Source organism: Nanorana parkeri, unplaced genomic scaffold, assembly GCF_000935625.1.
Source record: "Nanorana parkeri isolate BGI_ZX_2015 unplaced genomic scaffold, ASM93562v1 scaffold492, whole genome shotgun sequence".
Lineage (NCBI taxonomy): Eukaryota > Metazoa > Chordata > Amphibia > Anura > Dicroglossidae > Nanorana > Nanorana parkeri.
The window spans coordinates 540,399-558,869 of record NW_017306760.1 but is presented as its reverse complement, the minus strand read 5'-3'; the positions used below and the strand labels follow the sequence as shown (position 1 = coordinate 558,869).

The 18,471-nt window shown below is 45.8% G+C and overlaps 1 protein-coding gene across 1 annotated transcript in view; it reads right to left on the bottom strand.

The window, feature by feature from the left end:
- Positions 1-2,292: 2,292 nt before the first annotated feature.
- Positions 2,293-18,471, bottom strand: part of MYO5B (myosin VB) — a 123,036-nt gene continuing 106,857 nt past the window's right edge. Inside the window, exons 29-41 of the mRNA XM_018560998.1 lie at positions 17,427-17,663; positions 15,701-15,789; positions 14,625-14,702; positions 12,833-13,031; positions 12,642-12,735; positions 12,365-12,508; positions 11,937-12,088; positions 9,110-9,199; positions 8,829-8,979; positions 6,388-6,673; positions 4,633-4,807; positions 4,114-4,194; positions 2,293-2,609 (exon numbers count right to left, since the gene is read on the bottom strand). Of these exons, the coding sequence (XP_018416500.1) occupies positions 2,457-2,609; positions 4,114-4,194; positions 4,633-4,807; positions 6,388-6,673; positions 8,829-8,979; positions 9,110-9,199; positions 11,937-12,088; positions 12,365-12,508; positions 12,642-12,735; positions 12,833-13,031; positions 14,625-14,702; positions 15,701-15,789; positions 17,427-17,663 (1,929 nt within the window). The 3' untranslated portion in view covers positions 2,293-2,456. The remainder of the gene's footprint in view (positions 2,610-4,113; positions 4,195-4,632; positions 4,808-6,387; positions 6,674-8,828; positions 8,980-9,109; positions 9,200-11,936; positions 12,089-12,364; positions 12,509-12,641; positions 12,736-12,832; positions 13,032-14,624; positions 14,703-15,700; positions 15,790-17,426; positions 17,664-18,471) is intronic.

Sequence of the window (18,471 nt, the reverse complement as noted above, 5' to 3'; positions counted from 1 at the left end):
CCCCCCCCTCCAAGTCTGGGTAAGTGTTTGCCGATAAGAACCATCGTATAACCACTATCTGCATATCCACTTCAGGAGGGCTGAGTGCAAAGGGGATCGCTGTGTTCTGACAGCCCATGCGGTTATCTGCTTGGTCCTGCAGTTAGCCCGTTGCGGGTCCGTTCACTATGGGCCTGTACCTGTGATGAGCAGTCTCAATAGCCAATCGTGAGGCTTACATACCACACATAATAAAACTAACAATAGATGCTCCAAGGCGTCTGCAATGTGATGCCACCAGTGGCTCAGGAGGAAAACGATCAGCAACCCTCTGCTTCTCCTTACCTGTACTCTCACAGGCCCACGGCCAGTGTAAACATTGCTTTGTTTATATTCAGACTGTCTGCAGTCAGCTCCTATCAACAGTATTATGTAGAGAACAGCGACCTGTTTGATACAAATTGCATCATCGCCAAGAGCCATAACTGGTGATATTCATACTGCGCTCATGTCATTATTAGTATAATAAGAAGAATAATAATAATAATAATTAGAGGTGCACCGAAATGGAAATTTCAAAACCGAAACGAAACTGAAATAAAAATAATTGTCAGGCCGCAACCGAAAATGTTTTTGTTTTTTTTTTAATTTAAATATTTTATTTTTATTTATTTTTTATAAAATTGTTGATTATATTTATTCATTTTTTATTAATTATTTTTTACTTTACTTTTAGGGGCTTCGGAAATATTGGGGGGTTTAAACAGACCCCTGATATTTCCCTTTTAAAATAGAAAAAGAGATTGAGGACACAGAGTCCTCGGAGACACAGAGTCCTCAATCTCTTTTTCTGTATCCCCTGTTATAGATGAACAGGAATCCTCTATACTGAGTGTTCCTGATCATTCATAACATGAGGACATTGTGTGTTTACTATATCCACAGTCATGAATAAACAGGAAGTGATGTAGCTCACTTCCCATTCATTCATAATTGAGGATATAGTAACCATCCTCTGTCCTCAATTATGTACAAACACTCCGCGATCACTGATCGCTGAGTGTTTGCACTTGCTCTCCTCTCTGACACAGGAGGCTGGGCGGTGTAGGGAGGAGAGCTCTGCCTCCTGTGACAGCGCTGGCTGTCTCCGCCCACACACCGCTCTGCCGGACTGTGATAGGAGGCTGAGCGGTGTGGGAGGAGAGACGGCGGCCGCTCACAGCGCTCTCCGTCCACAACGCTTGGCCGCCTGTCGCACTTTCTCTCCTCCCCGCTGGGACACAGAGCAGCGCCCAGCGGGGAGGAGAGAAAGCAGAGATGCGCCGCTGTATCGGCAGGAAAATGGCTCTTTCTGCAGTTAGCCAAAAGTGCCTTTTTTGGCCGATATGTTTCGGAGGCCGATATATCGGTGCATACCTAGTAATAATAATATTATAATAAGTTGAAAATTCTCAACAAAGGCAGCTACCTCATATTTAGCCTACTGCCTCATCCCTTGTGCTTGTGGATAGCAGAATACCAATCCCTGGCATCTTCCCTGTTCCCAATCCTGTTCTGAGGCATGCTCCTCTCTACACCGCACAGTGTAGACTGCAGAAGGGCTGAATATAAATAAAACAATGTTTATACCGATCTGATACTTTTAGAAGAACAGAGGGGGGGGGGTGATGAGGCAATATTTGCACATGTACTTGGTATCCTCTCCTGGGTAATTTCTTTAACAAAAGAAAATGTGTTTTGAAAGTCCAGTGATCCTTTAAATCAGGGGTAGGCAAGCTCGGCACTTCAGCTGTGATAAAACTACAAATTCCATCATGCATCTGCTTCTGGGAGTCATGCCTGTAGCTGTCAGAGTCTAGCAATGCCTCATGGGACTTGTAGTTCCACAATAGTCAGAGAGTCGGAGGGTCGAGGCTGCCTCCCCCGGCTGTAAACTACATACACTCTCAATGTATGTAAACCCCAACATCACTCAATATACACAGACAGAATGTTTTTGATGCACATGTTTTTTTTTTCCTGCTGCGGGGCCCCTCATTCGCCGGGCCCCAGAGCCGTATTTACATTTACAGTATGTTTCATTTACAAATCGATAAGATTTTACATCTTTTTTTTTTCCTTTTCAATCCGAAGATCTCATTTCTGTAAAACAAATCATATTAAAAATAGAACGCCGACGCGGAAGGATAAAACAATATTTCCTCTCTGGTTCTCGGTTTGTGCATTGCTCCGATGTAAACGTCGCCTCCATCTCCCGCCGTGCGCCGCTCGCCAACCTTTCAGTTTAAAAAATACAACTTTTGATTCTTAGTGCTTTTCCTTTCAGAGGGATAAATTAAAAATGGGGTTCAGTGCAGGTGAGATTGGAACGGGATTCCATACGGTGTCGGGATTGGTCCCACAGATACACTTCAAGAGCAGTTTGTTTCTATTTTGGGTGAACGTCGTGATGTATAAAAAAGAAATCCGCCGTCCTTTCAGACTTTGTTGAGGAAGTTGAGGTGAAGGACGGGTGGGATCTGGACGGTGTCCAGGGTGATCAATGAAGGGTTGAATGGGAATAAGACCGGGAACATATACTTGGAGTCTAGCAGGAGTTGTGGCGGGTCCTTCCGTTCCTGTAACTGAGCCTGAGAGAGCAAACAAGGAGAAATAGAAGAATTCTGAGAACCGCGACATGAAATCAAAACTTTCCAGAACAAGGGAAATGTTCTAATGGGGACACCTGATCTGGTGACCACTGTCTAAAGCAGGGATGCACCAATACCGATACCAGTTACGGTGCCAATACCGATTATTTGGACAAGTACTCGCCCAAATGCTCCCGATACCGAATACCGGAAGTCCCATTAAGGAAGCCAGGCGGCATGTAATGACTCGCCGCCCAGCTTCCTGATTGGCCAGCTTATCAGGAAGCCGGGTGGCGATTCATTACGCACTGCCGGGTTCCTGATTGGCCGGGAAGCCGCCTCCATCCTCCCTCGTCACCAGGGAACATGGTGCTGGCTTTCCAGCCAATCAAGAAGCCGGGCAGTGTGTAATGACACCCCGCCCAGTTTCCCGATTTGTCAGGAAGCTGGTCAATCAGGAAGCCAGGCGGCCTGCCCACCCCCCCCGGCTTCCTGATTGGCCATTAAACCGGCTCCATGCTACCTCATCACCTGGTGACAAGGAATCACAGAGCCTGCTTCCCAGCCAATCAGGAAGCCGGGCGGCGTGTAATGACTCGCCGCCCGGCTTCCTGATTAGTTGGAAACTGACCAATCAGGTAGCTGGGTGGCGAGTCATTACATGCCGCTCGGCTTCCTTAATGGGACTTCTGGTATCGGCGAGTACCGGAAAAAAAAAAAGTTTGATTAGCTCTAAAGCCACCTGGACCACTTGTATGTGAAAGCCAAAAGTTGGTAGAAAAATAGGATACCAGTATCGTGGCTGCTGCTGCGATCTGGTTATATCCACTTTAGGACCATGATGTGTATATATATATGTACCACGGTCCTAAAGTGGTTAAAGGAGAACTATGGGGTCAGTGTTTTTCCCCATAGTTCTCCTTAGGGTAACGGGAGGACACAAACTAGCGTCCTCCCGTCACCCTAGACTCAGTATACCGCGAGCTGCTGCTCGCGGTATACTGAGACGCCGTAGCTGAAGCGGATCCCGACAATTATGCCGGGATCCGCCCAGCTGCGTGACTGACAGCTGGCTCTGCCTATCTAGAGGCAGAGCCAGCTGTGGCCGCCCCTCCCCCATCCGTTCCGCCAGTCAGCGCTGGAGGATCGGAGCGGGGAGGGGGGAATCCAGCCCCTCCCCTGTCACGGCAGAGAGCTGTGACAGGATGGAGAGGTGAGTGAACGCCGGTATGTGTTCGCTCACCTCCCGATCTACTGAGCCGACCTGTGACAGTCTCATTGTCACAGGTCGGCTAGAACTATGAGGTGAGTGAAAAGCACTCCTCATAGTTCTCCTTTAATTTCTAGTGTAATATACATTTTAAGCATCATCTCATCTCGGGAGCTGCAGCTGCGAGCCGAAGAACTGCAGTCGTTAGTACAGAATCTGCAGCCGGGAGCCCGTTCCCCCCCCATAGGATTATCAGTAGACTTTGCAGCAAGATTTTGGATAGCTGCCACTCACCTGAATACTCCTGATGAAGGAGACTGTGACACGCTCTTCAAACTCATTGACAGGTGTGTACAGGTTCAGAATCTTCACAATCTGATAAAAGAGGAAGATACAATGATGTTATATTATATTTGCAGTAACAGTTACATTTGCAGGACAAGCTGTTGGGGGTCTACAGGAAGCAGCCTTCAATCAGACGCCCTTTACTGGCTTGCTGGGGAGAGTTTTTGTACACTTGTAATGAATTGCTCCTCTCATGTGAACCTCCCGTCCTGGCTATAAGCCGGCTGGGCTGCTGACATTTTCTGTTACAACTGACAACACTTCCAGGTTCCTTATTGGCAACAAAGGAAACAATCCCATACCACACTGTGGTTACATATACAAGACATACGTTATTGCAGCTCTTTATTCATCAATACATTAAAATATTATATATATATATATCAAGTCTATATACATAACTCAAGTGTTTCTAATAAAAATCTAGGTGAAATATAAAGTTGGTGGATATCCTGATGACATACATACCTGTTGTGTAGTGAGAGCTGTACACAGTGAGCAGATGGCCTCCGCGTCCTCCTGGGTTTTCTTCTTCAGCTGTAGTAGTTGCGCTGCATGGATCAGAGGTTCCATCGTCTGAGCTGCTCCGCTGACATGCAGGTTCTTTCCTCGCAGCCACTCTTCCAGCTGGCTGATGTTATACCTGTGTAGAGAACAAAACAATATTGGTACAATGTACAGTGTCTGCTTCTGTCCTTACATCCCTGGTGTCCAACCAGTGGCCCTTTGATGTTTTATATATTTGCATAGTGCTCATGGGCCTGAAACGACGCTCTCTTGTTGTGGTGAATACACGACCTGTTTATACTTTCCTACAATGGTGATGGTTTTATCTTATTCCTTTGACATTTGATGTGCGACCCCTGGGGGCCCCTGCAGATGTTAGTCTGGGTTTTGTATACCAAGGTAATAATAATCTTTAGATGGTTTGGTTTATTTTCTTTGCACTGTCGCATCTGCCCTGTGCTGTCCACCCATTCCCTCTTTTTGAGTTAAAATGGATCTTGATGAGAGAAAGATCAAATATGGTGCATGGAATTTGAAGGGGGGCTGTAGAGAGCATAAGGCCTCATTCACATGAGAAAAGGGCGGCACGTACCACTCCGTGCTGCGTGCACGGCCGTATCGGGCAACTCCCGGGAAGGACAGGTGCTGCGTGTGATTAGTACGCAGCCCCTGTCCTTCTCTATAGGAGTACGCGGCCATACGCCGCCCTACGCTCACCCCAAATGCAGATCCGTACGGGGGTCCTGGCTTGGGAGCAGACAGGATCCATCCTGTCAGCGTACGAGTATGAACACCCGCACGGAGGTGCAGGGCGGGTCAGCGTAGGGCTGCGCATGGCCGTGTACCCCCATAGAGAAGGACTAATCACACGCAGCACCTGTCCGTCCCGTGAGCTGCCTTGAACGGCTGTGTACGCAGCACGGAGCTGTACGTGCCGGCCATTTCTAGTGTGAATGAGGCCTAAGTGTAAAAGCATTGATTTGTAAATGGGATGTGATAACCGTGATCTCCGGCAGTCTCATGTAATGGGTCTCCGGTCTATGGCTGTCTCCCACGGCAGGTCTCAGATCTCCAACAATTCCGCTATCATTGTCACAGTCTCAGACCATCTCCTGGTGCTGTTTGCAGTCTCTGACAGCTTTCTATAGCATTACATTCAGTGCATATTATGTGCGACTTGACCAGAAAGTTGACCACCACTGGCCTACAGTACTAGAACAGGTGGAAATGCACAATGTAGCACTGGTGACCTCTACTGGTGAGTTAACAGATTGCAGGTGAGGTGCTACAATAAGAAGAGCACATTCCAGATTGGACAAGACCTACCTGGCGGCAATACAACTCTAATGTCCATCATGTTCTGTGGTTCTTCATCAAAGATTCCCCTGACAAAAAAACCACCATGACAGCACTGATGCTCTTTATTGTTATGAGACATGCCTTAGTGTTTGATTAAGCAGATCTAGAGATTGCAGATGATTAGCATTTACAATATTTAGAAGTCTAGAGTGGTCCCCTATGCATATATATACGTCTACATTATGCTACCCTGTGGATTGGGGTGCCGCTCAGAATGAATGGCACTGCAGCATACCAACATGCGTTCCCGCAGCCAACGGGTGTAGACAGGCCTTGGATATACAGAAGACAGCCAGCTCAGATGAAAGGCAGAAGGCTGCAGCTGCAGCGCCTCCAATGTTTAGCACTGTGGGTTACCTGAGCTGCATGCCGGTGCTCCAAGAACAGATGTCCTTCCTCAGCAGGAGGTTGTTCAGTGACACGGCGTTGATCATGTAGAAGAGCTGTTTGAACACTTGCTGGATAATCTCGGGGTCCAGGCCGTGGTCACACATGATGATGTTGAAGGCGTTCAGCTGGCGGATGATGGCTTCCAGGCTGTAAGAGTTGTCGCCATCCACCATGCTGGAGGATCTTTTCCGATAACCAGTCGGCTTCACTCCTGACAAGCCCTGAATGCTCTCTGTTTCCAACATGGCCGACACTGAAAAGGGAAATCATCAACTTAAAATTCCATACTTTTCGCTTGCTTCGCCTAAAGGGTAACTCCACCTTTATATAGACTTGTTTTGGCGGAGTTGATATAGTGAGCCAAGGTAAAAAAAATGTATAAACTTACAAAAATTTAATATATAAAAACAATATAAATAAATCAAATAAAAATATATACTTTTAAATTACAAATATTGTACAAATACTTGAAGTATTGCACTATTCCAACCAAGCATATTTTAGTTTTGCTTCATGCCATGGGTTCAGTCTACAATAGTCAACATTTTACTATGGAAGGTTCACACACATAACATTACTGCAAGATAAACTACATTGAAAGGTATTTCTAAAAAAAAAATGTATAGAGCCATTCGTTCTGCAAAACTGCATGTACATTCTTACTGTATGAATGGAGGCAAAACCAAATGTTATTAGTACATTTTAATATGTAAGGAAAGGAAAATATCCCAACATGGCCACTGGAAGGAGCGGACAAGCATAAGATACTGCTTTCCTACGTTCCTCAGCTCCATTTACTGACCATAATGCAGTATTTTCCTGATGTTACATTGGACCTGGAAAGAAAATATTCTAATAACATTCGATTTTGCCTCCATTCGTACAGAATGAATGTACAGGCAGTTTTGCAGGATAAATGGCTCAGGTAATTCCTCATAAATATATCCCTTTAATTGATAAATGTATGTGGCTTGGTTGTATCAATTAAATTTAAATAGGTTATTAAAGCAGCACAATGCACTAGGGATGCACCGATACCAGTGCCGATACTTGGCATTTTCATGAGAACTACCAGAATTGCAGCGGTTGCAGCTGGGACCGGGCTCTGGCGCTCCACCACTGTCCTGAAATCATTAGTCTGTATTGTTTTAGAAAAACTGTCACATGACAATAAACAAAAATGTATCAGTACTTGTACTCGCAAAACTGGTATCGGTGCACCCCTTATATATGTTTATAAAATCCCAGGAGCTCCGTGTGCTCCTTACAAATGACAGCGGCCTCCTAACTTTTGAGTTTTTCTCTAGTCTAGTCTTGGAGCTGGAAAAGTATCTGTACTTGTACCGAGTGTGGTACTTGGTATCGGTGCATCCCTACAATGCACCCAAAAAAAGAACATGATGCTTTTTTTTTTTGTGGCGCACCGCAGTGCACTGTGTGTGCATTGTGAAGCACAGATGTGTCACCTGTACAGTGCATTGGCCTGTCATGTACAGTCAATGGTAACCCCCCCACACTTGGTGGCATGTATTGAGAAGCATTGTGGTGTGTTTGAACTCGCGTCACCACAGCTCAATAGTCTAAGTGGGTCCTCAAAGTACAAGTGTTTGAGTCATTACTTTATTATAATTTTAGACTTTATGGAAGACCTTGAAGTCCCTTTGGGAGAGACTATCTCTGGTCAGCACTGGTTACATGACAGGAGCACCTAAAGGCACCATATTTACCTTGTTACATGTTCAAGTCTGCTATCAGCTAACTACTTAAATGAAAGCTTTTTAATCTTACAGTGTAGCTTTGCTGTAATAGTGAACTTCGACTATCATAGCACAATGCCTCACTGTAGATGTGCATTGCGGTGTGTTTCTGTTAAAAACAATTGCACCCCTATAGGGCACAGCAATGGACTTGCATTAAAGGAGAACTATGAGGTGAGTGCTCTTTACTCACCTCATAGTTCTAGCCGACCTGTGACAATGAGACTGTCACAGGTCGGCTCAGTAGATCGGGAGGTGAGCGAACACATACCGGGTTCGCTCGCCTCTCGATCCTGTCACGGCTCTCTGCCGTGACAGGGGGAGGGGCTGGATTCCCCTCTCCGATCTGCCAGCGCTGACTGGCGGAACGGACGGGGGAGGGGGCGGGTACAGCTGGCTCTGCCTCTAGATAGGCAGAGCCAGCTGTCACTCACGCAGCTGGGCGGATCCCGTCATTTAAGTCGTGATCCGCTCCAGGTGCGGTATACTGAGCTTAGGGTGACGGGAGGACGCTAGTTTGTGTCCTCCCGTTACCCTAAGGAGAACTATGGGGAAAAACACTGACCCCATAGTTCTCCTTTAAAGCATGCTGCAATGTACAGATGTATATGCCCTGTCTGTTGCAATCCCTGGATTGGACACTTCACTCACCTATCATTGGCTGTAGGAGACCCTCTGCAATCTTTATCAGCTGCTGGTAGATCTGGATGGACAGGTCGCTAAGGACCTGACGGTACTCGGTGAGGTCGAAGTTACGGAGACAATGCTCGTTCTGCCTGGGAGAATTGCTGGTCATAAAACCCTGAAAATAAGAGACGTTATAGTCGTTATCACATGTACAGAGTAACAGTGCAAGATGGGAAAAAATGGAGACTATGGCAACGAGTATGTAGGTGTGTATAGAATGTAGTTGGAGTCATAGGTACACTTACCTCATCCCCGCTATACTGCTTCAAGCAATGGAGGAGACGGCTGGAGTTGGAGAGCCAGAATGATGTGATCTGGAAGCTGTCATTGTGTTTCTGCCAATCACAGAGAAATATTTTAATGGTCTCGCTCTGGATTCCCCCGAGACCCTCCAATAAAATAAGTTCTTAGATCCCATCATAAGACCCAATAGAATACATTATAAGCAAATGAGTCCTTTCATCCCCTAAATACAGCATGGGCTTTATTTGTTTCCAGGTGAATCGATTCATAATTTAGGGCAATCACTGATCCACAAATTCTTAAAGATGAACTCCAGGTAAAACTTTTTATACATACTTGTTCCAACTTCGCCCAATGTAAGTATATATATTACAAATATACTCATTACAAAAACTGCTCAAGCACTTTGATGACATAATAAAAGTAGGGATGCACCGATACATCGACCGCGGAAACATATCGGCCGAAAGTGTCATTTTCCTGCCGATACATCGGCGCATCCCTGGTTTCTCTCCTCCCCGCTGGGCGCTGCTCTGTGTTCCAGCGGGGAGGAGAGAAAGTGACAGCCGAGCGCTGCTTGAGGAGAGAGCTGTGAGCGGCCGCCGTCTCTCCTCCCACACCGCTCAGCCTCACAGTCCGGCAGAGCGGTGTGGGGGTGGAGACAGGCCGCGCTGTCACAGGAGGCGGAGCTCTCCTCCCGCACCGCTCGCTCAGCCTTCTGTGACCGCTGTCAGAGAGGAAAGCAGGTACAAGCAGTCAGTGATCGCTAAGTGTTTGTACATAATTGAGGACAGAGTATGGTTACTACATCCTCAATTATGTATGAATGGGAAGTGATCTACATCCCCTCCTGTTTATTCATGACTGTGGATATAGTAAACACACTCTGTCCTCATGTTATCAATGAACAGGAACACTCAGTATAGAGGATTCCTGTTCATTTATAACAGGGGACACAGAAAAAGATAGACTGTGTCCTAAATCTCTTTTTCCATTTTAAAAGGGAAATATCAGGGGTCTGTTTACAGACCATGGTTTCGTTTCGGTTTTAAAATTTCCATTTCGGTGCACCTCTAAATAAAAGTAATTACAGCTACAATTGTTTACTAAAGATAAGTCATCAGTGATAACATTTCCAGAAAGCAAAAATACGCAAGGGATCATAGGATTCATGAGTATTAGTTCGGTGTGGGACATCATTCAAATAAAATGGATGAGGCCTCCAAAAAAAGTTGTAAGGGAGCCACATGGAACCTAAAAATCACCGGTCTGACAAACCCACTCTCCGCACAGTGAGAAGCCACTCCTCTAGTGTACAAGGGGTTTGTTCTTAAACACACCATGGCCTTCCATTTGAATTAAATGTTGAAATGCAAGTCAGTGCAATAAATCGGCAGCATGCAGCCTTTTTTCGATGCAACCCATTGGTAGGGATGAGCTGCAATGAAAATAATGGATCTTGGATGTCCATAGAATTGGTGGTATGCATCATGTTTGAGGTTTCTCCTATCCGGACTCTGATAGCGTCAGAGGACTGCAGCCAAAAGGACAGACAGAGTTCCTTTGGTAAGAGGTGGAGTTGAGACTTCATAAAATAACTACAGCTCAGAGAAGAGGAAGTCCCAGTTGTGCAAGGTAACATAACCATGTACAGTGGTACCTCGGTTCACAAACGCTTCTGTTCGCGAACAATTCAGTTCGCCAACAGGAAGTTCGGCAAAATTTTGCCTCCGTTCGCGAATTCTGCCGCGGGTGACAAACGCGACCGCGGCAATCTTCGGCGATCCGGCACGCGGTCATGGCTTCAAGTACTCGAGATGGCGGTCGCAGATAGAGCTGTGCACACTTTCTGTGAAGCTTTTACTGTACAGTATTACTGTATTCAATCCAGCATGGCTCCCAAGAAAGTGCAGAGCAAGCGTGGTGGGAAAAAGAATGTGCAGAGCGTTAATGAAGGGGACAAGAACGTGCAGAGCGTTAATGAAGGGGACAAGAACGTGCAGAGCGTTAATGAAGGGGACAAGAACGTGCAGAGCGTTAATGAAGGGGACAAGAACGTGCAGAGCGTTAATGAAGGGGACAAGAACGTGCAGAGCGTTAATGAAGGGGACAAGAACGTGCAGAGCATTAATGAAGGTGACAAGAACGTGCAGAGCATTAATGAAGGTGACAAGAATGTGCAGAGCGTTAATGAAGGTGACAAGAACATGCAGAGCGTTAGAGAAGGTGACAAGAACGTGCAGAGCGTTAATGAAGGTGACAAGAACGTGCAGAGCATTAATGAAGGTGACAAGAACGTGCAGAGCATTAATGAAGGTGACAAGAACGTGCAGAGCGTTAATGAAGGTGACAAGAACATGCAGAGCGTTAGAGAAGGTGACAAGAACGTGCAGAGCGTTAATGAAGGTGACAAGAACGTGCAGAGCATTAATCAAGGTGACAAGAACGTGCAGAGCGTTAATGAAGGTGACAAGAACGTGCAGAGCGTTAATGAAGGTGACAAGAATGTGCAGAGCGTTAATGAGGGTGACAAGAATGTGCAGAGCGGTAATAAAGGTTCGTAGGGGTCAGAACGGATTAACCTTACTTACATTGAACCTTATGGGGAACTTTGATTCGGTTCGCGACCAATTCGGTTCGCAACCAGAATCGTGGAACCATTTAAGTTTGTGAACCGAGGTACCACTGTACTTACTGTGCAGGTGGTCAGATTGGAAGAACGTGATTGATCGGAGAGTCTATTTAACTGCGAATCATTTCCAATGCCGACAATCAATGGGACAAATCCCTGCAGTATGTAATCTACATTTCTAGACATTTAGCTTTTACCTTCAGTACTTTCTTGATGCCGTTGATGGTGGAGGTGAGCAGCGAGTGCACCTTTTGATCGTCATTAATATAGTCAGCGTGCCTGATGCACATGAACAGGATGTACGCAGGCAGGCACGGCACGGCCGTAGCGGTCAGCTCGGGCTTCAGGTCTGCGGGAAATAAAACAATTATAAGGTGGAATAATGATAATTAAAATGACATTCCATCAGCAGTAAATAAAGCAGCATTGATGTTCTGATTAATGTGCATTGAAGCCTGCAAAGCATTGCACCTGCAATCAGTGCGTCATGGGTACAATGCGCAGGCTCTTGTAGTATTTGCCCCCAGCTCCAGGTCCATACAGGGGTGATTTTATAACATGAAGCGATACCTAAGTGAATTAAATTGTTCTTATCCGTTTGCCTGGAGTTTTACTTTGCTCTAACCTGTTATGAGGTTCCTGACCAGAAGAGGCTCGTCATCCTTATAATACTCCAGCATGCCCTGGAAGTCCTTCTCGATGCGCTGTACCGTCATCTGTCTGGTCATTTCTGCCTGCTTTCTCTCTGGCTGGATAATGTCTGGAGTGCCTGCGTTGGGAAAACAACACCATGGTGTATGTTAGAGCCATCTATGCTATTCATTTGCAGAGGTTTTGAAGGCCACAACCCTACATGTGCCTCAGTTTCTGCACCACAAAAGGTCTGGACCCGAGCACCATACCTTCCGATTCCTGCATCTTCTTCTGATACAGCTTCAGCTGCTTCTTCAGCTTCTTCTCATTCTTCTCCGACTTCTCCAACACTTCTTTTAGGTCCTATGAAGAAAACAGCTCTGTGAGTATATCTGTAAGACGAAGAACCTGGAAGGAAAATGTTGTGATTTAAACTCCTTTATGGTGAGCGGACTCTTACAAGGTTCTCATTGGTGAGCCGTGTGATTTCCTGTTGAACGCCGAACTCCACCTGAGCCTCGGGAGAGAGCTGCAGAGCCTGGAGGAGGACTTGCTGCTGCTTGTCCAGTTCTTCCTTCAGAGCTTCGTTCTGAGAACTCAGTGCCTCCACCTCATCCTCGTGTTGCTTGCTCTGGGCCTGTAGCTGAGCCTCCAGGATCCTGCGGGACAGATGTGGACATTTAGATGTGAATAACTGACGGCAAGTAAAGGACCCCAACTATGGAACTAGGAAAACTTTACCAAATGGGTTTTCATTTATTGCTTACATGCATGATAACAAAATGAGAAACTTTTACCCAACCAAGCCAATGTTAGAGAGGTTATGGAAAATATGTCATGACTGTGGCAACAGTAGTCAACTCTATGGCTGACCTCTGTTTTGTTCAGTAAAAGTCATCCCATCGCTAATCATTTATTTGAGATAAGCCACCACCAGTGTCTGCCCACTGCACTTCTCTCTGTTCACTTTAACATGTATGATTATACAAGGTTAGCATACATGTTTTTATGACAGATGACAGAAATGTCTCTGGATCGTGTGCATGGTCAACAACTATCATATGTCCATGATAAGCTTGAAGTAAAATCTGTGTTGGTGGTAGGGGAGGGGTTAGTAATAGGCCAGCAGGGATAGACAACTGACAATCTGCTTCCACAGTAGCAGTAGAGGACCTCCCTGGCAGCATCCCCACAAGGACCAAGGCCTCCAGTCCAATCAGCATGCCTGGCCACTGGTCATGTGGAAGATGTGCATATAATTGTGACCACAACAATGTCGTTATTGCATATTTACTTTAAGGGTGCTCCAGGGGGTTCTGGAGAGATAACTATGAAGGTAAATTATTATTATTATTTGCGGGGCAGCAGGGTTAGTTTTATTTTCTTTAATTTTTTCTTTATTATTCTTTTACTTTTTTTTCCACTTTTTACATTTTTCTTTTTTTTTTTTAATTTTTTACATTTTTATTTATCTTATTATCTTTTACTTATTTTTATTTTATTATTTTGTATCACTTGTACTAAACGATAGTGGGACCAAAGAATACGGGAGTTAGAGAGGGGCTATCAGCCAGGAGCGTCAATCCTGCTCCCTTTGAGGATCTAGGACAAGGAATCTAATTATTTGCTATGGACAAAGGAGGATTTTACTTCACCCCCCATCCCCACACCTTCCATGCCATGTATGTACTACACACTTTACAGACTGGAAAAGCAGGAAAAAAATGGATGTTTGTAATTTCTGTCCCAGGATCCTCCTTGTATCAAAGTATACGATGAGCGGTTGGTGGTGAACAGGTCTTGCAGCTAATGAGGCCTTTTCAAGCCTGAGCCTCCTCTCACATCCAGGCCTCACCTGAGATAAGGGTGCATGACCTCTTCTTTATCGTGAGAGAGCCAGAAGATTGGCATAACAGCCAGGTACCTAGCATTTTTTAGAAGTCAGCAATGCCCCGATGTCCACCACCACCACCTCCTTAAGCAAGGTTTTTTTTTAAGCTTGAGGAATGAAAGGATACACTTGAGTTATGGTCATTACCAATCAGGTTTTACTTTTCACTTTATGGAAGAATTGAACTAGACTTCCACTTGGCCCCTATGGGTAAAAGTTGAGGTTCTGAGCTCATTTTCTTTTTCACATTTGCAATAAACCAAATACACGGAGTGATGATGGAGGGAATGAAGAAAAACAAGACAAGAAGACAGACAGGTGGACACAAGGTCAGAAAAAGTAAGAGAAAAGAAAAGTCAACCTGGCCACTTGTTTTAAACCTTGATAGGCCAGACCCAGCTCACCATCTTCGTTTAGATACCCCCAATCCTCAGTCTTTCTGGAGAGAAAGGACAGAGAGAAGAAAGCAGAGACAGGATTGGAGAGAGAGACATCAAACTGGAGGAAAGAATTCAGAAGAAGACAGATATGCTGGAGAACGTCCATCTTCTCCATTGTCCCAGCCAATCAACATGTGTGGATTTCTTCTCTGAGCAGTAAGACTAGAGAAGAGCCTCCAGGACACACACTTTGTAATAATGCCCTCTACCCTTATCCAAAATAGTTGAGGCCGTACCCTACAGGCGGAGTCGCTCTCATGATGTCATGCCACTTCTACAAGAGGTTCTGCTTTGCCAAATGTAAAAAACTTTTCCAATTTTCTGAAACTTTTCTGTTATACTTTATTTTAGACCCAGTGACATCATCACTGGATTTCTGTGCTTCTCATGGCAGATCATGTCTGATGGGAGCACTCCTCTCAAAAGCCCTCATGAAAATAGTGGGCTGGCTCTTGGGAGGAGTTCTGCAAATACTAAGATGCTATGATGGGTCAGTCTGGAAGAGCGAGTACTTCTTAATCATAATGCATTTGGATGCAGACTGCACTAGGTGGAGCGCAGACGTGATGCTGAGCCTCCATGATTGAAAGAAAGGAAATCCATTAAATATAAGGGGACAGTCGGGATGGGGAAAAAAAAGTGCTAGATGATGTTGGACATTCTCCAGCCAGGAAATGAGGCGGGCGCTATCTGACTTTTGCCGCAGCCTCTAATGCACATTGTGCGAAGCTTGCGGTGTGCAGTGAAATCAGAGGAAGCAATTTCAGTACAGGAGAGGAGCCGCTACAACTGCAAGACTGAAGGGGGGCCGGAGTTCAGCTTTATATAGACACAAATTAATTCATTTCTGTATTCCTTAATACTTCATTAGATGTAAGACTGCAAGAAGGAGTCTATTTGGAAGCATTTTAGGACAGTGCCAATCACATTTGTTATGTCAGATCGGTTATTTTGGGCTTGTGTGACCCTCTCCTTTAGCCACTTTAAATGGGATTACCTGTTAGTCTCACAAACACCATGATACGCCTCGATGGCATCATCCTGATCCATCTCTTTATCACTGTTGGCCCAGTTTTTCTCTTTATCCTAACAGAAGAGACAAAAGGGGAGTTTTAGCCTCTGACACCTCTATGTTGTAAGATAAGTTTTACCAACATTATAACAACAAATCAAAAGACAACATGAACAAGTGGGATAACATTTGGTGATCCTTTTAAAGGCCATAGTCACGTGACCTGGATCATCCCGACCCTACATGACTGGGATCATACTGCCCCTAGATGACCGGGATCATACTACTGCCCCTAGATGACCGGGATCATACTGCCCCTAGATGACCGGGATCATACTACTGCCCCTAGATGACCGGGATCATACTACTGCCCCTAGATGACCGGGATCATACTACTGCCCCTAGATGACCCGGATCGTACTGCCCCTAGATGACCTGGATCGTACTGACCCTAGATGACCTGGATCGTACTGACCCTAGATAACCTGGATCATACTAACCCTAGATGACCTGGATCGTACTGCCCCTAGATGACCTGGATCATACTAACCCTAGATGACCTGGATCGTACTGACCCTAGATAACCTGGATCATACTAACCCTAGATGACCTGGATCATACTACCCCTAGAGGACCTGGATCATACTACCCCTAGAGGACCTGGATCATACTACCCCTAGATGACCTGGATCATACTACCCTTAGATGACCTGGATCATACTACTGACCCTAGAGGACCTGGATCATACTACCCCTAGATGACCAGGATCATACTGCCCCTAGATGACCTGGATCATACTACCCCTAGAGGACCTGGATCATACTAACCCTAGAGGACCTGGATCATACTAACCCTAGATGACCTGGATCATACTAACCCTAGATGACCTGGATCATACTGCCCCTAGAGGACCTGGATCATACTACCCCTTGAGGACCTGGATCATACTACCCCTAGATGACCTGGATCATACTACCCCTAGATGACCCGGATCATACTACCCCTAGATGACCTGGATCATACTACCCCTAGATGACCTAGATCATACTACCCCTAGATTACCAGGATCATACTGCCCCTAGATTACCTGTATGGTACTGGCCCTAGATTACCTGTATCGTACTGCCTTTGCCCTAGGCCCAGTTTATATTGATTCCTCTGATGACTGGTCAAAAGGGGAGGTGAGTATGTGCTGCTGGGGAGGGGGCCATTAAAGGAGAACTATGAGGTGAGTGATTTTTACTCATCCTCATAGTTCAAGCCGACGTGTGACAATGAAACTGTCACGTCGGCTCAATAGATCGGGAAGTGAGCGAACACATACCGTCGCTCGCTTATTTCTCTATCATGTCCCTGCAGAGAGCCGTGACCGTCACTCACGTCTCCCTGCAGGGATTTCCCCCCCCCTCCCCTCTCCGATCCTCTAGCGCTAACTGGCAGAACGGACGGGGGAGGGTACAGCTGGCTCTGCCTCTAGGTAGGCAGAGCTAGCTGTCAATCATGCAGCTGGAGGGATCTCGACAGTAATGGTCTCAGTATACCGCGAGCAGTACTGAGCTTTGGGTCACGGGAGGACGCTAGTTTGTGTCCTCCCATGACCCTTAGGAGAACTATGGGGAAAAACACTTACGCCATAGTTCTCCTTTAAAGAGACCGTCTTGCTTTGCCGTGCATTGGCAAGCACACGTTCGCTTTCAAGTTGCCACTTACCACATTTTTCTCTGTGTCTTTCTCCTGAGCGGAGTTTACAATCTGCGTCCTGAGGATGAGGATCTCCTCTTTGCGTACTTCCAGTTCCTCATGGGCAGACTTCAGCTGGTTCAGTAGGAGGGTGTAGCCGCTGGACTCCTCATCAGATTCGGTCTCATTTGCTGCATTTGCGATGGCTTTCCTGAGCTCATTCAGGTCATTCTTCAGCTTCTTATTCTCGGATTCCAGCTCTTGCCTCTGCAATACAGATATGGAGGTGAATCATGTGGAAAGGACCAATAATATGGCCCCGGCTTTAATGTGTAAAATTATTATAATACCTCAAACATGTCAAAGACTGTAGGCATGTTACAAGAGATGGTCACAGACTGCGGACATGAAGGGAATGGTCAGACATTCCACAGGAAATGGTCATAGACTACAGACATTCAACAGGAAATGGTCAGAGACTACACTAGGGTTGCCACCTGTCCAGGATTCACCCGGACAGTCCGGGTTTTGAATGCTCTGTCCGGGTTTCATGGCAGCAGAAACCCGGACACATCATGTCAGGCAGACATAGGCAACTAAAATTAAGATTGGGGCTACTGGCCCCGCACTAAAAATAGTCTCAATTGTGATATTTACATACGAAAGGGTGGCGCTATTTAGATATGAATAAGCCACGACTCATTCTCCCAAAAAATGTTTGTCGGTCACTAGAGTGTTCGGGTTTCGCTTGAAGAAAAGGTGGCAACCCTGCTACAGACATTCAACAGGAAATGGTCAGAGACTACAAACATTCAACAGGAAGTGGTCAGCGACTTTAGGCTTTCTACAAGAGATGGTCAGAGATTGCAGACAAATAACAGGAAATGGTCATAGACTGCAGGTGTGCTACCAGAGATGGTCAGAGACCACAGACATGCCACAATACAAGGAGACAAACTTTAAGAAAACACGCGCTTGCTTCTGAAATTGTTGCAGAGTTAAAATATATAATGAAATTTCAATTCTACACCTGTTCCCACTGCCCGTTCCTTGAAACATCATTCTATGCCTCTTC